This window comes from Athalia rosae, chromosome 6 (genome assembly GCF_917208135.1).
Source record: "Athalia rosae chromosome 6, iyAthRosa1.1, whole genome shotgun sequence".
In the NCBI taxonomy this organism is placed as follows: Eukaryota; Metazoa; Arthropoda; class Insecta; order Hymenoptera; family Athaliidae; genus Athalia; species Athalia rosae.
In genome coordinates, this window is record NC_064031.1 from 3150595 (window position 1) to 3172381 (window position 21787).

Consider the following 21787-nt stretch of genomic DNA (forward strand, 5'->3'; position numbering starts at 1 on the left):
ATCGTATGGCACTTTTCTAATGTATTTTGACCTCAGGAACACGAATCCGTTGTCCAAATTGAGCTACGATTTCTTCTCTTCGAGATATCCTCAAATTTGTACCAAAAAATGCGAAAAAATGGGGATAACTCGGTAATTTCCGCAGATAGATCAATTTGGCTTTCAGATTCGAATTTCTGAGATCAAAATACATGAAAATAGCATGGAAAACCCGGGAAAAAAAAATGTTGATTTTCGACCGAAAAATCGATGAAATGCGCGGGTTCAAATCCCTTTGGGGATTTTGGGCCAAATTTTTTTTTTTCTTGCGAATCGATCGTATGACACTTTTCTGATGTATTTTGACCTCAGGAATCCGATTCTGGAAGGAAAATTGATCTATCTCTGAAATTGACCGAGTGATCGCCATTTTTCAGCTCTTCGGGATCAAGAAGAAAAATTCATTTTATCGTCTAGTTTAATGCGATTCGTACCCAGGAATTTGAATGAGGATTGATCGTATGGCACTTTTCTAATGTATTTTGACCTCAGGAACACGAATCCGTTGTCCAAATTGAGCTACGATTTCTTCTCTTCGAGATATCCTCAAATTTGTACCAAAAAATGCGAAAAAATGGGGATAACTCGGTAATTTCCGCAGATAGATCAATTTGGCTTTCAGATTCGAATTTCTGAGATCAAAATACATGAAAATAGCATGGAAAACCCGGGAAAAAAAAATGTTGATTTTCGACCGAAAAATCGATGAAATGCGCGGGTTCAAATCCCTTTGGGGATTTTGGGCCAAATTTTTTTTTTCTTGCGAATCGATCGTATGACACTTTTCTGATGTATTTTGACCTCAGGAATCCGATTCTGGAAGGAAAATTGATCTATCTCTGAAATTGACCGAGTGATCGCCATTTTTCAGCTCTTCGGGATCAAGAAGAAAAAATTCATTTTATCGTCTAGTTTAATGCGATTCGTACCCAGGAATTTGAATGAGGATTGATCGTATGGCACTTTTCTAATGTATTTTGACCTCAGGAACACGAATCCGTTGTCCAAATTGAGCTACGATTTCTTCTCTTCGAGATATCCTCAAATTTGTACCAAAAAATGCGAAAAAATGGGGATAACTCGGTAATTTCCGCAGATAGATCAATTTGGCTTTCAGATTCGAATTTCTGAGATCAAAATACATGAAAATAGCATGGAAAACCCGGGAAAAAAAAATGTTGATTTTCGACCGAAAAATCGATGAAATGCGCGGGTTCAAATCCCTTTGGGGATTTTGGGCCAAATTTTTTTTTTTCTTGCGAATCGATCGTATGACACTTTTCTGATGTATTTTGACCTCAGGAATCCGATTCTGGAAGGAAAATTGATCTATCTCTGAAATTGACCGAGTGATCGCCATTTTTCAGCTCTTCGGGATCAAGAAGAAAAAATTCACTTTATCGTCTAGTTTAATGCGATTCGTACCCAGGAATTTGAATGAGGATTGATCGTATGGCACTTTTCTAATGTATTTTGACCTCAGGAACACGAATCCGTTGTCCAAATTGAGCTACGATTTCTTCTCTTCGAGATATCCTCAAATTTGTACCAAAAAATGCGAAAAAATGGGGATAACTCGGTAATTTCCGCAGATAGATCAATTTGGCTTTCAGATTCGAATTTCTGAGATCAAAATACATGAAAATAGCATGGAAAACCCGGGAAAAAAAAATGTTGATTTTCGACCGAAAAATCGATGAAATGCGCGGGTTCAAATCCCTTTGGGGATTTTGGGCCAAATTTTTTTTTTTCTTGCGAATCGATCGTATGACACTTTTCTGATGTATTTTGACCTCAGGAATCCGATTCTGGAAGGAAAATTGATCTATCTCTGAAATTGACCGAGTGATCGCCATTTTTCAGCTCTTCGGGATCAAGAAGAAAAAATTCATTTTATCGTCTAGTTTAATGCGATTCGTACCCAGGAATTTGAATGAGGATTGATCGTATGGCACTTTTCTAATGTATTTTGACCTCAGGAACACGAATCCGTTGTCCAAATTGAGCTACGATTTCTTCTCTTCGAGATATCCTCAAATTTGTACCAAAAAATGCGAAAAAATGGGGATAACTCGGTAATTTCCGCAGATAGATCAATTTGGCTTTCAGATTCGAATTTCTGAGATCAAAATACATGAAAATAGCATGGAAAACCCGGGAAAAAAAAATGTTGATTTTCGACCGAAAAATCGATGAAATGCGCGGGTTCAAATCCCTTTGGGGATTTTGGGCCAAATTTTTTTTTTTCTTGCGAATCGATCGTATGACACTTTTCTGATGTATTTTGACCTCAGGAATCCGATTCTGGAAGGAAAATTGATCTATCTCTGAAATTGACCGAGTGATCGCCATTTTTCAGCTCTTCGGGATCAAGAAGAAAAAATTCATTTTATCGTCTAGTTTAATGCGATTCGTACCCAGGAATTTGAATGAGGATTGATCGTATGGCACTTTTCTAATGTATTTTGACCTCAGGAACACGAATCCGTTGTCCAAATTGAGCTACGATTTCTTCTCTTCGAGATATCCTCAAATTTGTACCAAAAAATGCGAAAAAATGGGGATAACTCGGTAATTTCCGCAGATAGATCAATTTGGCTTTCAGATTCGAATTTCTGAGATCAAAATACATGAAAATAGCATGGAAAACCCGGGAAAAAAAAATGTTGATTTTCGACCGAAAAATCGATGAAATGCGCGGGTTCAAATCCCTTTGGGGATTTTGGGCCAAATTTTTTTTTTTCTTGCGAATCGATCGTATGACACTTTTCTGATGTATTTTGACCTCAGGAATCCGATTCTGGAAGGAAAATTGATCTATCTCTGAAATTGACCGAGTGATCGCCATTTTTCAGCTCTTCGGGATCAAGAAGAAAAAATTCATTTTATCGTCTAGTTTAATGCGATTCGTACCCAGGAATTTGAATGAGGATTGATCGTATGGCACTTTTCTAATGTATTTTGACCTCAGGAACACGAATCCGTTGTCCAAATTGAGCTACGATTTCTTCTCTTCGAGATATCCTCAAATTTGTACCAAAAAATGCGAAAAAATGGGGATAACTCGGTAATTTCCGCAGATAGATCAATTTGGCTTTCAGATTCGAATTTCTGAGATCAAAATACATGAAAATAGCATGGAAAACCCGGGAAAAAAAAATGTTGATTTTCGACCGAAAAATCGATGAAATGCGCGGGTTCAAATCCCTTTGGGGATTTTGGGCCAAATTTTTTTTTTTCTTGCGAATCGATCGTATGACACTTTTCTGATGTATTTTGACCTCAGGAATCCGATTCTGGAAGGAAAATTGATCTATCTCTGAAATTGACCGAGTGATCGCCATTTTTCAGCTCTTCGGGATCAAGAAGAAAAAATTCATTTTATCGTCTAGTTTAATGCGATTCGTACCCAGGAATTTGAATGAGGATTGATCGTATGGCACTTTTCTAATGTATTTTGACCTCAGGAACACGAATCCGTTGTCCAAATTGAGCTACGATTTCTTCTCTTCGAGATATCCTCAAATTTGTACCAAAAAATGCGAAAAAATGGGGATAACTCGGTAATTTCCGCAGATAGATCAATTTGGCTTTCAGATTCGAATTTCTGAGATCAAAATACATGAAAATAGCATGGAAAACCCGGGAAAAAAAAATGTTGATTTTCGACCGAAAAATCGATGAAATGCGCGGGTTCAAATCCCTTTGGGGATTTTGGGCCAAATTTTTTTTTTTCTTGCGAATCGATCGTATGACACTTTTCTGATGTATTTTGACCTCAGGAATCCGATTCTGGAAGGAAAATTGATCTATCTCTGAAATTGACCGAGTGATCGCCATTTTTCAGCTCTTCGGGATCAAGAAGAAAAAATTCATTTTATCGTCTAGTTTAATGCGATTCGTACCCAGGAATTTGAATGAGGATTGATCGTATGGCACTTTTCTAATGTATTTTGACCTCAGGAACACGAATCCGTTGTCCAAATTGAGCTACGATTTCTTCTCTTCGAGATATCCTCAAATTTGTACCAAAAAATGCGAAAAAATGGGGATAACTCGGTAATTTCCGCAGATAGATCAATTTGGCTTTCAGATTCGAATTTCTGAGATCAAAATACATGAAAATAGCATGGAAAACCCGGGAAAAAAAAATGTTGATTTTCGACCGAAAAATCGATGAAATGCGCGGGTTCAAATCCCTTTGGGGATTTTGGACCAAATTTTTTTTTTTCTTGCGAATCGATCGTATGACACTTTTCTGATGTATTTTGACCTCAGGAATCCGATTCTGGAAGGAAAATTGATCTATCTCTGAAATTGACCGAGTGATCGCCATTTTTCAGCTCTTCGGGATCAAGAAGAAAAAATTCATTTTATCGTCTAGTTTAATGCGATTCGTACCCAGGAATTTGAATGAGGATTGATCGTATGGCACTTTTCTAATGTATTTTGACCTCAGGAACACGAATCCGTTGTCCAAATTGAGCTACGATTTCTTCTCTTCGAGATATCCTCAAATTTGTACCAAAAAATGCGAAAAAATGGGGATAACTCGGTAATTTCCGCAGATAGATCAATTTGGCTTTCAGATTCGAATTTCTGAGATCAAAATACATGAAAATAGCATGGAAAACCCGGGAAAAAAAAATGTTGATTTTCGACCGAAAAATCGATGAAATGCGCGGGTTCAAATCCCTTTGGGGATTTTGGGCCAAATTTTTTTTTTTTCTTGCGAATCGATCGTATGACACTTTTCTGATGTATTTTGACCTCAGGAATCCGATTCTGGAAGGAAAATTGATCTATCTCTGAAATTGACCGAGTGATCGCCATTTTTCAGCTCTTCGGGATCAAGAAGAAAAAATTCATTTTATCGTCTAGTTTAATGCGATTCGTACCCAGGAATTTGAATGAGGATTGATCGTATGGCACTTTTCTAATGTATTTTGACCTCAGGAACACGAATCCGTTGTCCAAATTGAGCTACGATTTCTTCTCTTCGAGATATCCTCAAATTTGTACCAAAAAATGCGAAAAAATGGGGATAACTCGGTAATTTCCGCAGATAGATCAATTTGGCTTTCAGATTCGAATTTCTGAGATCAAAATACATGAAAATAGCATGGAAAACCCGGGAAAAAAAAATGTTGATTTTCGACCGAAAAATCGATGAAATGCGCGGGTTCAAATCCCTTTGGGGATTTTGGGCCAAATTTTTTTTTTTCTTGCGAATCGATCGTATGACACTTTTCTGATGTATTTTGACCTCAGGAATCCGATTCTGGAAGGAAAATTGATCTATCTCTGAAATTGACCGAGTGATCGCCATTTTTCAGCTCTTCGGGATCAAGAAGAAAAAATTCATTTTATCGTCTAGTTTAATGCGATTCGTACCCAGGAATTTGAATGAGGATTGATCGTATGGCACTTTTCTAATGTATTTTGACCTCAGGAACACGAATCCGTTGTCCAAATTGAGCTACGATTTCTTCTCTTCGAGATATCCTCAAATTTGTACCAAAAAATGCGAAAAAATGGGGATAACTCGGTAATTTCCGCAGATAGATCAATTTGGCTTTCAGATTCGAATTTCTGAGATCAAAATACATGAAAATAGCATGGAAAACCCGGGAAAAAAAAATGTTGATTTTCGACCGAAAAATCGATGAAATGCGCGGGTTCAAATCCCTTTGGGGATTTTGGGCCAAATTTTTTTTTTTCTTGCGAATCGATCGTATGACACTTTTCTGATGTATTTTGACCTCAGGAATCCGATTCTGGAAGGAAAATTGATCTATCTCTGAAATTGACCGAGTGATCGCCATTTTTCAGCTCTTCGGGATCAAGAAGAAAAAATTCATTTTATCGTCTAGTTTAATGCGATTCGTACCCAGGAATTTGAATGAGGATTGATCGTATGGCACTTTTCTAATGTATTTTGACCTCAGGAACACGAATCCGTTGTCCAAATTGAGCTACGATTTCTTCTCTTCGAGATATCCTCAAATTTGTACCAAAAAATGCGAAAAAATGGGGATAACTCGGTAATTTCCGCAGATAGATCAATTTGGCTTTCAGATTCGAATTTCTGAGATCAAAATACATGAAAATAGCATGGAAAACCCGGGAAAAAAAAATGTTGATTTTCGACCGAAAAATCGATGAAATGCGCGGGTTCAAATCCCTTTGGGGATTTTGGGCCAAATTTTTTTTTTCTTGCGAATCGATCGTATGACACTTTTCTGATGTATTTTGACCTCAGGAATCCGATTCTGGAAGGAAAATTGATCTATCTCTGAAATTGACCGAGTGATCGCCATTTTTCAGCTCTTCGGGATCAAGAAGAAAAAATTCATTTTATCGTCTAGTTTAATGCGATTCGTACCCAGGAATTTGAATGAGGATTGATCGTATGGCACTTTTCTAATGTATTTTGACCTCAGGAACACGAATCCGTTGTCCAAATTGAGCTACGATTTCTTCTCTTCGAGATATCCTCAAATTTGTACCAAAAAATGCGAAAAAATGGGGATAACTCGGTAATTTCCGCAGATAGATCAATTTGGCTTTCAGATTCGAATTTCTGAGATCAAAATACATGAAAATAGCATGGAAAACCCGGGAAAAAAAAATGTTGATTTTCGACCGAAAAATCGATGAAATGCGCGGGTTCAAATCCCTTTGGGGATTTTGGGCCAAATTTTTTTTTTTCTTGCGAATCGATCGTATGACACTTTTCTGATGTATTTTGACCTCAGGAATCCGATTCTGGAAGGAAAATTGATCTATCTCTGAAATTGACCGAGTGATCGCCATTTTTCAGCTCTTCGGGATCAAGAAGAAAAAATTCATTTTATCGTCTAGTTTAATGCGATTCGTACCCAGGAATTTGAATGAGGATTGATCGTATGGCACTTTTCTAATGTATTTTGACCTCAGGAACACGAATCCGTTGTCCAAATTGAGCTACGATTTCTTCTCTTCGAGATATCCTCAAATTTGTACCAAAAAATGCGAAAAAATGGGGATAACTCGGTAATTTCCGCAGATAGATCAATTTGGCTTTCAGATTCGAATTTCTGAGATCAAAATACATGAAAATAGCATGGAAAACCCGGGAAAAAAAAATGTTGATTTTCGACCGAAAAATCGATGAAATGCGCGGGTTCAAATCCCTTTGGGGATTTTGGGCCAAATTTTTTTTTTCTTGCGAATCGATCGTATGACACTTTTCTGATGTATTTTGACCTCAGGAATCCGATTCTGGAAGGAAAATTGATCTATCTCTGAAATTGACCGAGTGATCGCCATTTTTCAGCTCTTCGGGATCAAGAAGAAAAAATTCATTTTATCGTCTAGTTTAATGCGATTCGTACCCAGGAATTTGAATGAGGATTGATCGTATGGCACTTTTCTAATGTATTTTGACCTCAGGAACACGAATCCGTTGTCCAAATTGAGCTACGATTTCTTCTCTTCGAGATATCCTCAAATTTGTACCAAAAAATGCGAAAAAATGGGGATAACTCGGTAATTTCCGCAGATAGATCAATTTGGCTTTCAGATTCGAATTTCTGAGATCAAAATACATGAAAATAGCATGGAAAACCCGGGAAAAAAAAATGTTGATTTTCGACCGAAAAATCGATGAAATGCGCGGGTTCAAATCCCTTTGGGGATTTTGGGCCAAATTTTTTTTTTTTCTTGCGAATCGATCGTATGACACTTTTCTGATGTATTTTGACCTCAGGAATCCGATTCTGGAAGGAAAATTGATCTATCTCTGAAATTGACCGAGTGATCGCCATTTTTCAGCTCTTCGGGATCAAGAAGAAAAAATTCATTTTATCGTCTAGTTTAATGCGATTCGTACCCAGGAATTTGAATGAGGATTGATCGTATGGCACTTTTCTAATGTATTTTGACCTCAGGAACACGAATCCGTTGTCCAAATTGAGCTACGATTTCTTCTCTTCGAGATATCCTCAAATTTGTACCAAAAAATGCGAAAAAATGGGGATAACTCGGTAATTTCCGCAGATAGATCAATTTGGCTTTCAGATTCGAATTTCTGAGATCAAAATACATGAAAATAGCATGGAAAACCCGGGAAAAAAAAATGTTGATTTTCGACCGAAAAATCGATGAAATGCGCGGGTTCAAATCCCTTTGGGGATTTTGGGCCAAATTTTTTTTTTTCTTGCGAATCGATCGTATGACACTTTTCTGATGTATTTTGACCTCAGGAATCCGATTCTGGAAGGAAAATTGATCTATCTCTGAAATTGACCGAGTGATCGCCATTTTTCAGCTCTTCGGGATCAAGAAGAAAAAATTCATTTTATCGTCTAGTTTAATGCGATTCGTACCCAGGAATTTGAATGAGGATTGATCGTATGGCACTTTTCTAATGTATTTTGACCTCAGGAACACGAATCCGTTGTCCAAATTGAGCTACGATTTCTTCTCTTCGAGATATCCTCAAATTTGTACCAAAAAATGCGAAAAAATGGGGATAACTCGGTAATTTCCGCAGATAGATCAATTTGGCTTTCAGATTCGAATTTCTGAGATCAAAATACATGAAAATAGCATGGAAAACCCGGGAAAAAAAAATGTTGATTTTCGACCGAAAAATCGATGAAATGCGCGGGTTCAAATCCCTTTGGGGATTTTGGGCCAAATTTTTTTTTTTCTTGCGAATCGATCGTATGACACTTTTCTGATGTATTTTGACCTCAGGAATCCGATTCTGGAAGGAAAATTGATCTATCTCTGAAATTGACCGAGTGATCGCCATTTTTCAGCTCTTCGGGATCAAGAAGAAAAAATTCATTTTATCGTCTAGTTTAATGCGATTCGTACCCAGGAATTTGAATGAGGATTGATCGTATGGCACTTTTCTAATGTATTTTGACCTCAGGAACACGAATCCGTTGTCCAAATTGAGCTACGATTTCTTCTCTTCGAGATATCCTCAAATTTGTACCAAAAAATGCGAAAAAATGGGGATAACTCGGTAATTTCCGCAGATAGATCAATTTGGCTTTCAGATTCGAATTTCTGAGATCAAAATACATGAAAATAGCATGGAAAACCCGGGAAAAAAAAATGTTGATTTTCGACCGAAAAATCGATGAAATGCGCGGGTTCAAATCCCTTTGGGGATTTTGGGCCAAATTTTTTTTTTCTTGCGAATCGATCGTATGACACTTTTCTGATGTATTTTGACCTCAGGAATCCGATTCTGGAAGGAAAATTGATCTATCTCTGAAATTGACCGAGTGATCGCCATTTTTCAGCTCTTCGGGATCAAGAAGAAAAAATTCATTTTATCGTCTAGTTTAATGCGATTCGTACCCAGGAATTTGAATGAGGATTGATCGTATGGCACTTTTCTAATGTATTTTGACCTCAGGAACACGAATCCGTTGTCCAAATTGAGCTACGATTTCTTCTCTTCGAGATATCCTCAAATTTGTACCAAAAAATGCGAAAAAATGGGGATAACTCGGTAATTTCCGCAGATAGATCAATTTGGCTTTCAGATTCGAATTTCTGAGATCAAAATACATGAAAATAGCATGGAAAACCCGGGAAAAAAAAATGTTGATTTTCGACCGAAAAATCGATGAAATGCGCGGGTTCAAATCCCTTTGGGGATTTTGGGCCAAATTTTTTTTTTTCTTGCGAATCGATCGTATGACACTTTTCTGATGTATTTTGACCTCAGGAATCCGATTCTGGAAGGAAAATTGATCTATCTCTGAAATTGACCGAGTGATCGCCATTTTTCAGCTCTTCGGGATCAAGAAGAAAAAATTCATTTTATCGTCTAGTTTAATGCGATTCGTACCCAGGAATTTGAATGAGGATTGATCGTATGGCACTTTTCTAATGTATTTTGACCTCAGGAACACGAATCCGTTGTCCAAATTGAGCTACGATTTCTTCTCTTCGAGATATCCTCAAATTTGTACCAAAAAATGCGAAAAAATGGGGATAACTCGGTAATTTCCGCAGATAGATCAATTTGGCTTTCAGATTCGAATTTCTGAGATCAAAATACATGAAAATAGCATGGAAAACCCGGGAAAAAAAAATGTTGATTTTCGACCGAAAAATCGATGAAATGCGCGGGTTCAAATCCCTTTGGGGATTTTGGGCCAAATTTTTTTTTTTCTTGCGAATCGATCGTATGACACTTTTCTGATGTATTTTGACCTCAGGAATCCGATTCTGGAAGGAAAATTGATCTATCTCTGAAATTGACCGAGTGATCGCCATTTTTCAGCTCTTCGGGATCAAGAAGAAAAAATTCATTTTATCGTCTAGTTTAATGCGATTCGTACCCAGGAATTTGAATGAGGATTGATCGTATGGCACTTTTCTAATGTATTTTGACCTCAGGAACACGAATCCGTTGTCCAAATTGAGCTACGATTTCTTCTCTTCGAGATATCCTCAAATTTGTACCAAAAAATGCGAAAAAATGGGGATAACTCGGTAATTTCCGCAGATAGATCAATTTGGCTTTCAGATTCGAATTTCTGAGATCAAAATACATGAAAATAGCATGGAAAACCCGGGAAAAAAAAATGTTGATTTTCGACCGAAAAATCGATGAAATGCGCGGGTTCAAATCCCTTTGGGGATTTTGGGCCAAATTTTTTTTTTTCTTGCGAATCGATCGTATGACACTTTTCTGATGTATTTTGACCTCAGGAATCCGATTCTGGAAGGAAAATTGATCTATCTCTGAAATTGACCGAGTGATCGCCATTTTTCAGCTCTTCGGGATCAAGAAGAAAAAATTCATTTTATCGTCTAGTTTAATGCGATTCGTACCCAGGAATTTGAATGAGGATTGATCGTATGGCACTTTTCTAATGTATTTTGACCTCAGGAACACGAATCCGTTGTCCAAATTGAGCTACGATTTCTTCTCTTCGAGATATCCTCAAATTTGTACCAAAAAATGCGAAAAAATGGGGATAACTCGGTAATTTCCGCAGATAGATCAATTTGGCTTTCAGATTCGAATTTCTGAGATCAAAATACATGAAAATAGCATGGAAAACCCGGGAAAAAAAAATGTTGATTTTCGACCGAAAAATCGATGAAATGCGCGGGTTCAAATCCCTTTGGGGATTTTGGGCCAAATTTTTTTTTTTCTTGCGAATCGATCGTATGACACTTTTCTGATGTATTTTGACCTCAGGAATCCGATTCTGGAAGGAAAATTGATCTATCTCTGAAATTGACCGAGTGATCGCCATTTTTCAGCTCTTCGGGATCAAGAAGAAAAAATTCATTTTATCGTCTAGTTTAATGCGATTCGTACCCAGGAATTTGAATGAGGATTGATCGTATGGCACTTTTCTAATGTATTTTGACCTCAGGAACACGAATCCGTTGTCCAAATTGAGCTACGATTTCTTCTCTTCGAGATATCCTCAAATTTGTACCAAAAAATGCGAAAAAATGGGGATAACTCGGTAATTTCCGCAGATAGATCAATTTGGCTTTCAGAATCGGATTCCTGAGGTCAAAATACATCAGAAAAGTGTCATACGATCGATTCGCAAGAAAAAAAAAAATTTGGCCCAAAATCCCCAAAGGGATTTGAACCCGCGCATTTCATCGATTTTTCGGTCGAAAATCAACATTTTTTTTTCCCGGGTTTTCCATGCTATTTTCATGTATTTTGATCTCAGAAATTCGAATCTGAAAGCCAAATTGATCTATCTGCGGAAATTACCGAGTTATCCCCATTTTTTCGCATTTTTTGGTACAAATTTGAGGATATCTCGAAGAGAAGAAATCGTAGCTCAATTTGGACAACGGATTCGTGTTCCTGAGGTCAAAATACATTAGAAAAGTGCCATACGATCAATCCTCATTCAAATTCCTGGGTACGAATCGCATTAAACTAGACGATAAAATGAATTTTTTCTTCTTGATCCCGAAGAGCTGAAAAATGGCGATCACTCGGTCAATTTCAGAGATAGATCAATTTTCCTTCCAGAATCGGATTCCTGAGGTCAAAATACATCAGAAAAGCATAATCAACCCAATTAAAAAGATGATTCATTTTTCACTCAAAAATTGCATTTCCTTCGGTTTTCCAAGAGTAGTCTCACATATCATCAGCTCAGGAATCCAAATCTTAGAGCCAAAATCATCTACTCATGCAATCGATCGAGTAATCATCAATTATTCGCCGTTGGGAGCAGAAAAATTATAAGACACATCGAGTGGTTTGAGTCGTAGACCTTTTCCGCTCTTTCGCATCTATGCATGGAGCGAAATATCTGAATTTCTCAATTCACCAGCAAGCCCGAGTTTCGCTGGAGTCAGGTAGCCACGAGCGAGGGGTCTTGTTTTGAGGCGTCACCTCTGCTCAGCCCCCAAGGTGACGTCTCACAACAAAGCGCTACGCTGCAGGCTACCCTGATATCTCTGAATAATATCTATCGTTCGGACCAACGAAAATTCTCGCAAAATTACTCGTGTTATCCGCTATTCTATGCAAAGGGGTGTTAAGTAATGTAGCAGAGGGTTTCACAATCTCTTCCAAACCGAGCCCTTTTCATGTACAAAATTTTACGTTTAATGGGGGCGAGTCGGATATCGCGGTCGGGAAAAAAAAGGGAGGGTTCGGAGGTCTCGTGCCAGTCCGCAATTACATACAATTAGGATAAATATAGCGGAGTGATGCCGAGCCAGCAGCATCCGTTTCTGCTGCCGAATCTTGTTCTTTTACGTTTTCTTCTTCTGCTTTATTTTCTCTTCGTTTTTTTTTTTTTCTCTTTCTCTGCTTCAACGAACCCTTCGGAACGGTCGTTTTCAACGAATGGACGGAGAGTTTCTACAGCGGTTCCATCTTCGCCGCAAAACGAAGTCCTGGAAGCTCTCGCGTCAATTTCCCTTCTCTCCCTCTTTCTTCTATACCTATATTTTTTTTTCTTCTTATTCGTTCTCTTCTGTCATATACCTGTACACGTCGGGCATACCTCTCTCTCTCGCGACCGCACCGGCATTTCCCTTCCTTTTAAACAGACTTAATACCTTTTTTTTGGAAACTTTTTTTGAAAAACAAAAAAAAATCCTGCCTCATAAAGTACGCGGTGTAGTCGATGTATAGGTATTTCGGGAGCCGCAAGTTTCAAAGGAGACAAGATTCCGCGCAGTTTCGTATATATTAAGATAAAATAAGAATGGGGGAAAATAAAATCAAATGAAATAAAGTAAATGGAAAAGAATAAAAGATGGCGGTGTCACTGCGGAACGGAGATAAGATGGTGGGCGGCGATTCAATCTCTCGTTTTTTTTTTCGCCGCACCTTTTGTCTAGTCGACGAGTTTCTCTTTAATTAGCACCCTTCGCATATCCTACCCTATATACCTTGTATATATATACGTTATCGCTAACCGTGTGCAGCTAGATTTTCTCCGTATATATGTACATCCATATTACATAGGTTGAAAACTCGTCTTCCACTTAACCGCGTATCCTGTATAACTACCCCAATCGGGAAACCGAATCTTAACGTTCTACGGAGGAGTAAAAAAAAAAAAAAAATATATAGAAATAAACTTGACGAGGGTTCAACATACAGCTGTACGGCCGTTCTCTATTCCGTAACATAGACGTACACCTACACTTGTAGGGGGTAGCAACCCCCCAAGGCAAACACCTCATATATATGCCGTCTCAAAACCAATTTTTTTTTTCCGCATTTTCTTTTCTTTTCCATTATACCGTAGGATCTTAGCATCTTCCATCCCCCGCGGTGAAACCGAGAGAGAAATTTTTCAATCATTCGTTTTTTTTTTTTACCCGATTCCCCTCTCGCTCGATATTTTATGGGGGGGAAATAAACATTATGTGATCAATTAGCGACTATAAAATAATGTTATTTGAAAGTTTTTTGAGCAGCTGTATGAAATTTTTCTTCATGAAGTCTAATGAGCTTAAATTGAATCGTTTATTAGGTAAAATAATTAAAAAGAGGAAATAAAAAACCGTCCAAAAATGCTGGAACTGTATATTATACCGTGAGTTCGTTTTAAACGACCGAAATAATTTCCTACGCGTTGGACTCACCTAATACGTTGAACAGTTGAGGTCAATTAACGTGGTGAAAAAAAACAATGTGGAAAAACGACGATCGAGATGAATATACGTTTACAGATAGTCACGTAAATCCCTGAACAAAAAAAAAAAAAAAAAGCAGAGTGCGTTTTTTCAGGGTTTAAAACCACCCTATAACCGCTTGCAGCAAATATTGAAAAAGTAGGTAACGCGCGAGGGTGGAGTTGCGGTGAGTATCCCATGTACAGGATACCTGTCCGAATACCTGTGCGTCGGTGGGGGGGAGGGTATTAGAAAAATATTGAAAAAAATCATACACCAGATACCGCGATAGGTATCACAAATAATACACCATACATGACGTATAATCTATAGACGCTACGTGTTTTTAATCTCGTTTTAATACGTCGTGTTCGGGGTGCGGTTTAATCGCTCTATACCGTAAAAGCAACGTTGAATTAATCGAAGCCTGCAATACCGCATGTACTGTATGTGTACGCAAAACAGTTTTACGTGGGCACGCGGCACACGTACGTACGTACGTTGCACAGCGTACGTGTTACAGGGGAAACGGTGATTTTCCCCATCTCCTTTTAAACTCCATCCAGTTTCAATTTCATTTCGTGTACACCCCGTATCGTACATTCGCACGCGTATACCTAGTTTCAAAAATTATTCTATATATCGATAATACAATCGACCTAAAAACTTGCCCGCAATGCGCGTTCGATACCGTGCGTATTATCTCTCGCTCGCTATCACCTGTAAATTACATAACCGAGGGAATAAATCGACACCGTGTTGTGTAACACGTAGATTTACACGAACTGCGGAGACGGACGAGACGCGTGGATCCGACTCGGTGGGTGGGTGGGTAGAATCATTTCGAAATAGGATGACTGGTGAAGGAGTTCGGGGTACTTTCGCCCCCCTCCCCCCCCCGACGTCGAGATAGATTCGCGTCGTTGACAGGGATGCTTTTAACCCCTTCCTTTTTCCTCCGTACCCCAGCGTCGGCCGACATCCTTGATGGCTCCGATATTCCACCGTGTCGTTTGTAACTGTCTTCGAGTACGCGGCAATTTATTTAGTATCGAGTTTACCGGAGCCGTCAGCGTTACGACGAAGTCGAGCAACGCCGTGTCGTATAAATTTACACGTAGAATCGACGCTATGCAGAAATATAAACCTTGCGCGATAATGAAATTAATTGGAAATCTTTTTCCTTTCCGATCTCGCGGCGCGCGACGAAAATATCATTTCCCGTCTTTCGTCATTTCGTTTTATGAAAATTTACGGACACTTCGCGTCCGCACGGATATCTGATGATGATAATAATAATAATAATAATAATGTATAACACCCGTACGAAACGCACGTGTCTCTGCGGTCCAGCGAAACGTAAAATCGGGTCGCGGTAGTGGGGCTCGCTGTAGTTGATAGAATTTTCTATGTACCTATCGTACATACTACTTCACTTACGTATATATGTATACGTATGTATATATATATACATATGCGAATCCGTAGACTCGTACGTACTATACGGTCCGTATTTTCCAATTAATCAGAAATAAACAAAATCAACGCCTGCCGCCGGATTCCGTACGATATAAATGTTATTTATTACCCAAGAGCAAGGGGGTTGGAAAATACATATAACGTGTACACGTAATGTACACGTGTACATAAAATTTTCATACGTACATACATATACGTACATATAGATGAAAGCAGTTCGGTCTGAATTATACGCCGAATTTATACCCGGTGTATTTTTCGAATCGGGGTAGCGACTCGCGCCCTCGCGGATCCGCCCCGTCTGCATAAAACCCAGATAATTACCTCTACCTACGTGTATTGTTCGGGCCGAAAACCAGCGTACGTAATACGGGGGAACGAGTCCTGATTAAAAAATGGCGAATCGAATGAACTTTTCGAGTCGGGCCACGCGTACAGTTATTCTTGCCCGTATTTTGAATAATGGGCCGTAATTTTTTTTTCGCGAGGCGTTGCACGTATCTTGAAATTTTAATTAAAACCACACCGTTCGGCTCCCACACGCGAAATCTCGTAGCTCACAATATCACTGATGTTAATATCAACGAATGATCGTTAGAATGAGACGTTAGAGCGCCTAATAATTTCACGTTCCCTTCCTTCGTTTCGCTCCAACCCTCTTCGCCTTATTGTTAGTCCCGCTCCCTTTCCGTACACGTGTGTACGTATGTATAACGTGTACATATGTACCTTAAATCGAGAATTCTGATACATACAAAAAGCGACGTGGGTACGACATATGACCGTTGTTATACGCTACGCGGATGAAAATATAATTAGGGTCAAACGTCTCGACCGGAAGTGGTTAATTCGGACGATTCACGTTCCCGAGGGAATGAAGGGTTCGTGAATCGGGGGAGGGGTATTACAAAGAAGTATCGAGTACAACGCGACTGAATAACAATTACGACCGTACAGAGGTACAACTCTGGACCTGTGCAGGGAAGACGAAAACTGTACAAGAACACTTTGTAAAGAGTGTAGGGAGGGGAATATTGCGAGCAGGCTGATTGTCTCCGTCGATAATCAATGCACGCGGATCATCGTCGTATTAATTATGAGGAAACGACGGAAGGTGTGGATGAAAAATGAGTAGAAAAAAAAAAAATGGAAACGAGAAAAAACAGAGGAATTATTCACATTGAACGGCGCGCTATTACAACGTACGAGAATATCCCGAGGGTGGTAACTGGTAGGTATATATACAATTTAGGTTTGTATGTACGTGGAGTACATACATCGTACGATATATACGATAACTGAAGCATCCGGGGCGGCGATGCGAAGCGATGCGATGGTATACTGCACTATGATTTATCTACTGAAATCGAACGAGGTTATCCGAGCTTGAACCTAATGATAATGACAATGGACCAGCAGCAGCAGCAGCAGCAGCAGCAGCAGCGCGGGGAATGGTGCGTGACATAATATCGTATTCTCTATGCTATATTCCTTCTCATTGCACCGCGTTCATATTCGTATAATAATAATTATCATTATCGCGGTGACGGAATCGAAAAAAAAAAAACCAAAAAAAAAGAAAGAAAAAAAGAAGGGATCAATTCGAGCGTGAGCGGACTTATAATGGCGCCCCAGAGAGTCGTGTAAAGGGTGATAGATGAATCGTTGGGATACGGGAGAATGACAGTTTTTCGTTTCTATGGAAGAAGAAAATAAAAAAACTGGAGACATTCGACGGAAAAAATAACTGCCATTATAAAATTCTTCTCAACGATCGTACACATTTTCTCAACGTTCGCGTACTCTCGGATTTTTTTTTGCAACGCTGGCCTCCTCGATGAAAAGAAAATTAATAGAAAAGAATTGAAAGAGAAAATAAGAAAAAAAAAAAAGAAACTATTACCCAGGGTAGAAAAATAAAAATAATTGCAGCATAAAATTGACACGGTATACGCGATATTATAATTACGATATACCGTCAACGTTCGAGGGAGGTGGACAGGCGGCAGGGGGAGGGGAGGGTGGAAAAGTAGAGACTGTCGCAGGCGTCGTTTCAAATAACAATTATACCGTTATTTGCCTTAACCAGGACGACAATGAAATAAATGAGCGGAATGAGGGCGGCGCACTGTCAGGGGGTCGCTCAAGCGTCGGCATCGGGGCGGGGGGGTGGTGGGAGGTGAGGAGGGGGGGAAAGGGGGAGGAAGCCATCTTAATAAAAACAAGAGCATCGTCGTCATCCCTACCCAGCATCCAGCTGAACAAAAACACCAACAAAGGCGGAGAACAGCATCAACCACGGCGCGAAGGGCTCCGTATCACGGGACTGTACGGTGGGAAGTCGAGGTAAAAGTGCGAATGCATCGTATACCTCCCGCGCCACGTACATTACACATTATTGTGTAGTCTTTTTGACGCTTTTTATGCAGGTGTACGAGTACAGCGCGCTGCACTGCAGTGAATAAATACGATAAATACGAGTGCCCCCGTGTAGGCGTGTCGTGTTTTCCCTCGGTTTATTTACCGTTTTGATTTAATTTTTACTTCTCTCTCGACGTCTCTCTCTCTCTCTCTCTCTCTCTCTCTCTCCGTTTCCCTTTTTTTTTCTCTCATTTTTATTTTTCATCGTTCGTTCCTTTTTTTTACGGATTCGTTTCCACCCTTGTTTGCCGGAGGAACGTTGTTTCATAGGGCGAACGGGGGAGTATTGTTAGCCCTGCAGCAATCGCCGCCGCAGTGTTGGCTACAGCTGTTCGTCGACGGGGAGGTAGCGGGGATGAAAATAATTCTCGAGAGTTTTGCACTTGACTAGGAGCACCGGTATTACCGGGGGAACTATTTCTTTTTTCTTCTTTTCTGTTTACACTCTTCCGTTTTTCTTTTTCGTTACTTTTTTCCCCGACGAGGTAGATCGACCCCGGCTGATTGCTAACCCGCTAATAAATGTGCCTTAAGTTTCAAAGTTTCTTTGAACTGGTATACCATCGAGGCTCTCGGAGCCCACAATTACCGGCGATTATGCCCCGGAGTGGGTCGGAGAGTCGTTTTTTACACGACGACGGTGGTAAAAATTCAAGGGTGAGAAAGGTTTCGGGTATCGATGAAGCGGTTGAAGAAAAACAAAAAAAACAGATTCCTAGCCGATTTCGAATCGTAGGTGAAAACGGTACTTACGTGCCGCGTCGGATACTTCCGGATGAAGGGCCAGCAGAAGAGGAAGCAGAAGGAGTAACGCCGTCACCAGGGACACGGCGCCCCCACGGATGGACGTATTCGGTATTCGTTCCATCACGGCATTTCACTGAGGGGGGGGGGGTTGGTTTTTTTTCTCGTTACAACGGTTAGAACCGCCCTCTTCTCCACCCACCCCCTCTTCTTCGATGACGTCGTTAATTTAATTATAATCGCCGAATCGACGACCTTGCCGGTCAAACGAGAGAACGCGTTCGACCTCCTCCGCAGGGGTGCGAACGTCGCGAACTTCACAAGGTGCTCGTTCGTTGGTATTGCTTTATTTTGTAACGAGGCTTCGATTAATTTCTTTTTTTTTATACAATTTTTTTTACGTACTCAACTCTACACACACTTGTATCATGACGTGCACACTGTTGAAATATCACCGTAACATTCCCGATACCAGGTTATCTAATTAGTTTCTGTCGTTTAATTACAAAATTTTATTTTCTCTCCATTTTTTCTCTTCCATTTAATTGGTCATTTGTAAAATACCCGTGTAATTAAATGACTCGTTCATCAACGAGTTTGTTCCTCCGCAAACACCTAGAGGAAAAATAGAAAAATTTTCCACTCAAGAAACGAAGGAATGAATTCCAGATATCGAGATCCCTGTATCGCACATATTGCAGGTCGAGTGTATTACGTGTGCTATTGAGTGGATATAAGCGCATGTTATATACGAAAACGGGGATCAATTTACTCGGGGGGGTGGCCCGGGGGAAGGGGGGGGGGATTCACCCTGAAACGGGACGAGCTATGAACAGCTACCCCGAACTCCGACTCTCTCGGTAGTTGTTGGCAGAAAATCTAGCGGTACTTTTGGCATTCAACCCTTTCTTTATAGACGTGTACATATGTGTGTAATCCGTATGCATGCGCCAATCCGGCATACGTACACGCGAAAATACACGAGTATTACAAGCTCATCTATCTCGAGGGACGGGAGAAGCGAAAAAAGAAAAAGAAAAAAAAAAAAACGCGAAAAACAAGAAGAGAATCGAGGGTGATGTTGAACCGATACCGCTCCGAATCCCGAAGAATTTCTATTGAGAAACTATGAAACGAGGAATTCGCGTATTACGAGGGGCTCGTTCGTTTCTTCATTAATTCTTCTCAAAGGTCAGTCTTCCGATCGATCTAACTCGATAGAAACGCGGCGATTTAATTAAAGGTCGAGAGAGAACAGGTGCGCGGGGCAAAACTTGTATCTTCAAATCCTGCGTCAAATATCATCTGTAAACTTTGAATTAGCCCAGTGGCGGCTCGCTCGGTTTGCCTTTCGATCCCGACCTCGACCTACCCCTCGAGGGAGCGAGGAGTACAACCCCGGTAAACACCGGGAAATATTTCCACTCTCTACCCTCCTTCGTTTTTGTTTATTTCATTATCGGCGATTCCGCGCGACCCCGTTTCCTCGGAATTCTACTTCGCTACCCCTCGGATTTTTTTTTTTTTTTCACCCACTCGTTCCCACTCGTCCCGATTTTATTTCTCCCCGTACGCGTATCCGAGCGAGCCCTCCCCCCTGCCCCCCGTCCCCGCCCCCCCGATGATTCTGCGGCCGAAGAAAACGAAAAAACGTGATTATTCCACTTTTATCGGCACAAAACAATAGTCACGAACACACAAGCGAACAGCGAAGCGGTATAAAGCGCACTTTATATGTTGTGTCGTCGCTGCAGAGTTGGGTATTTATTATTTTTCAGATATATATACATATAAAATATATGTGTACACGTTTATACCAGGTTCCTCGCAGTGTGTACGGTATAACGGTGCACAGTCGTTTGGCAAACGTTCCCCGAGTTATTACCTTTATCGAGTCAAAATTACACCCGATGAATTATTATTACCACACCGATGCATACGCGTTATACCGACTCGGCGAATTTTATGTCCCGAATTTAAATATTACGTACATTTCGTCATTTTACTTTTACTCTATTTTTTCATCTTCGGATGAATTTTTCTTTCGATTCGAATCACGTCCGGGTAGGTACTCGGAAATTTTTTCACCGTACACACGTCTCAGTTATAAACACCAATATCTCGATTGATCGAGTTATTCAATTTGTCCGGAATTTCTTTCGAACACATGATCAAATCGTCGATGAAAAGTTCACGAGCACCACAGATGCCGTTAAATCGAGGGACGACGACGATGGATCACAACGTCGAGAATTGAAGGAACGCTCGTTCGAATTCGTTTGAGGGTAAAATTTGTCACGAGAACAACGGTGTTCGATCGACGTACGAAGTCCACGTTGCGGACTTCATCCCTTAAGATTTGTGACGAATGTATCGGTAGTTGTTCCCAGGTCCTCTGAATGAATTTCTATCGGTTGAAGGATCGCCGCACCTGTCGCATTCACAGGGTAACCCGTTTCGCGCCCGGAATCCGTTCTTCGCGCTTTGCTTTTTTTCCACCCCCGAATCCGATTTCGTATTATAAATTCCAAAATTCACGGTTTCGTTTCGGGGAATTATTCGAAGCTCTCGCGATCGGTCCAGGTTGGCGCGGTAAAGGTTGTGAAAAGAGTCGCGTACGAGGATGTCGAACGAGACATACGATCGGTAGAGACGAGAGAAGGCCTACTCCGCGATGTTGCGGGCGTGCGTCGGCTCCTGGAACTGAACGAAGGAGGAAAATTTAGGCGAGGCGAGGCGCACCACCGACCCTCCGCTACTCGACGGGGGTTCGCCGTTCATCCCCCTCACCTCGACGTCTGCGCGTAACCAAACCCGAAACCCCGACGCTGACGCCGACGACAAGAGCGCAAAACTTGGTCTCGAGGCGCCTTCGAACGACCGGTTTCAACCCCCGACAAGTTTACCCCGCGACGCGACTTACACCCGTTCAAGTTCTACCCGTCGTTTTTTTTTTTTTCCACTC

The 21787-nt window shown here is 40.4% G+C and overlaps 1 protein-coding gene across 3 annotated transcripts in view; it reads right to left on the minus strand.

Annotated features, from left to right (window-relative positions):
- Window positions 1–21565, minus strand: part of LOC105688696 (hemicentin-1) — a 148328-nt gene extending 126763 nt beyond the window's left edge. For 2 of the 3 annotated variants that reach the window (XM_048656584.1, XM_048656582.1), the window contains exons 1-2: window positions 20640–21565; window positions 18832–19437 (exon numbers count right to left, since the gene is read on the minus strand). In XM_048656584.1, the coding sequence (XP_048512541.1) occupies window positions 18832–18946 (115 nt within the window). In that variant the 5' untranslated portion in view covers window positions 18947–19437; window positions 20640–21565. The remainder of the gene's footprint in view (window positions 1–18831; window positions 19438–20639) is intronic. The other variant, XM_048656583.1, reaches the window with a different exon arrangement.
- Window positions 21566–21787: the final 222 nt, after the last annotated feature.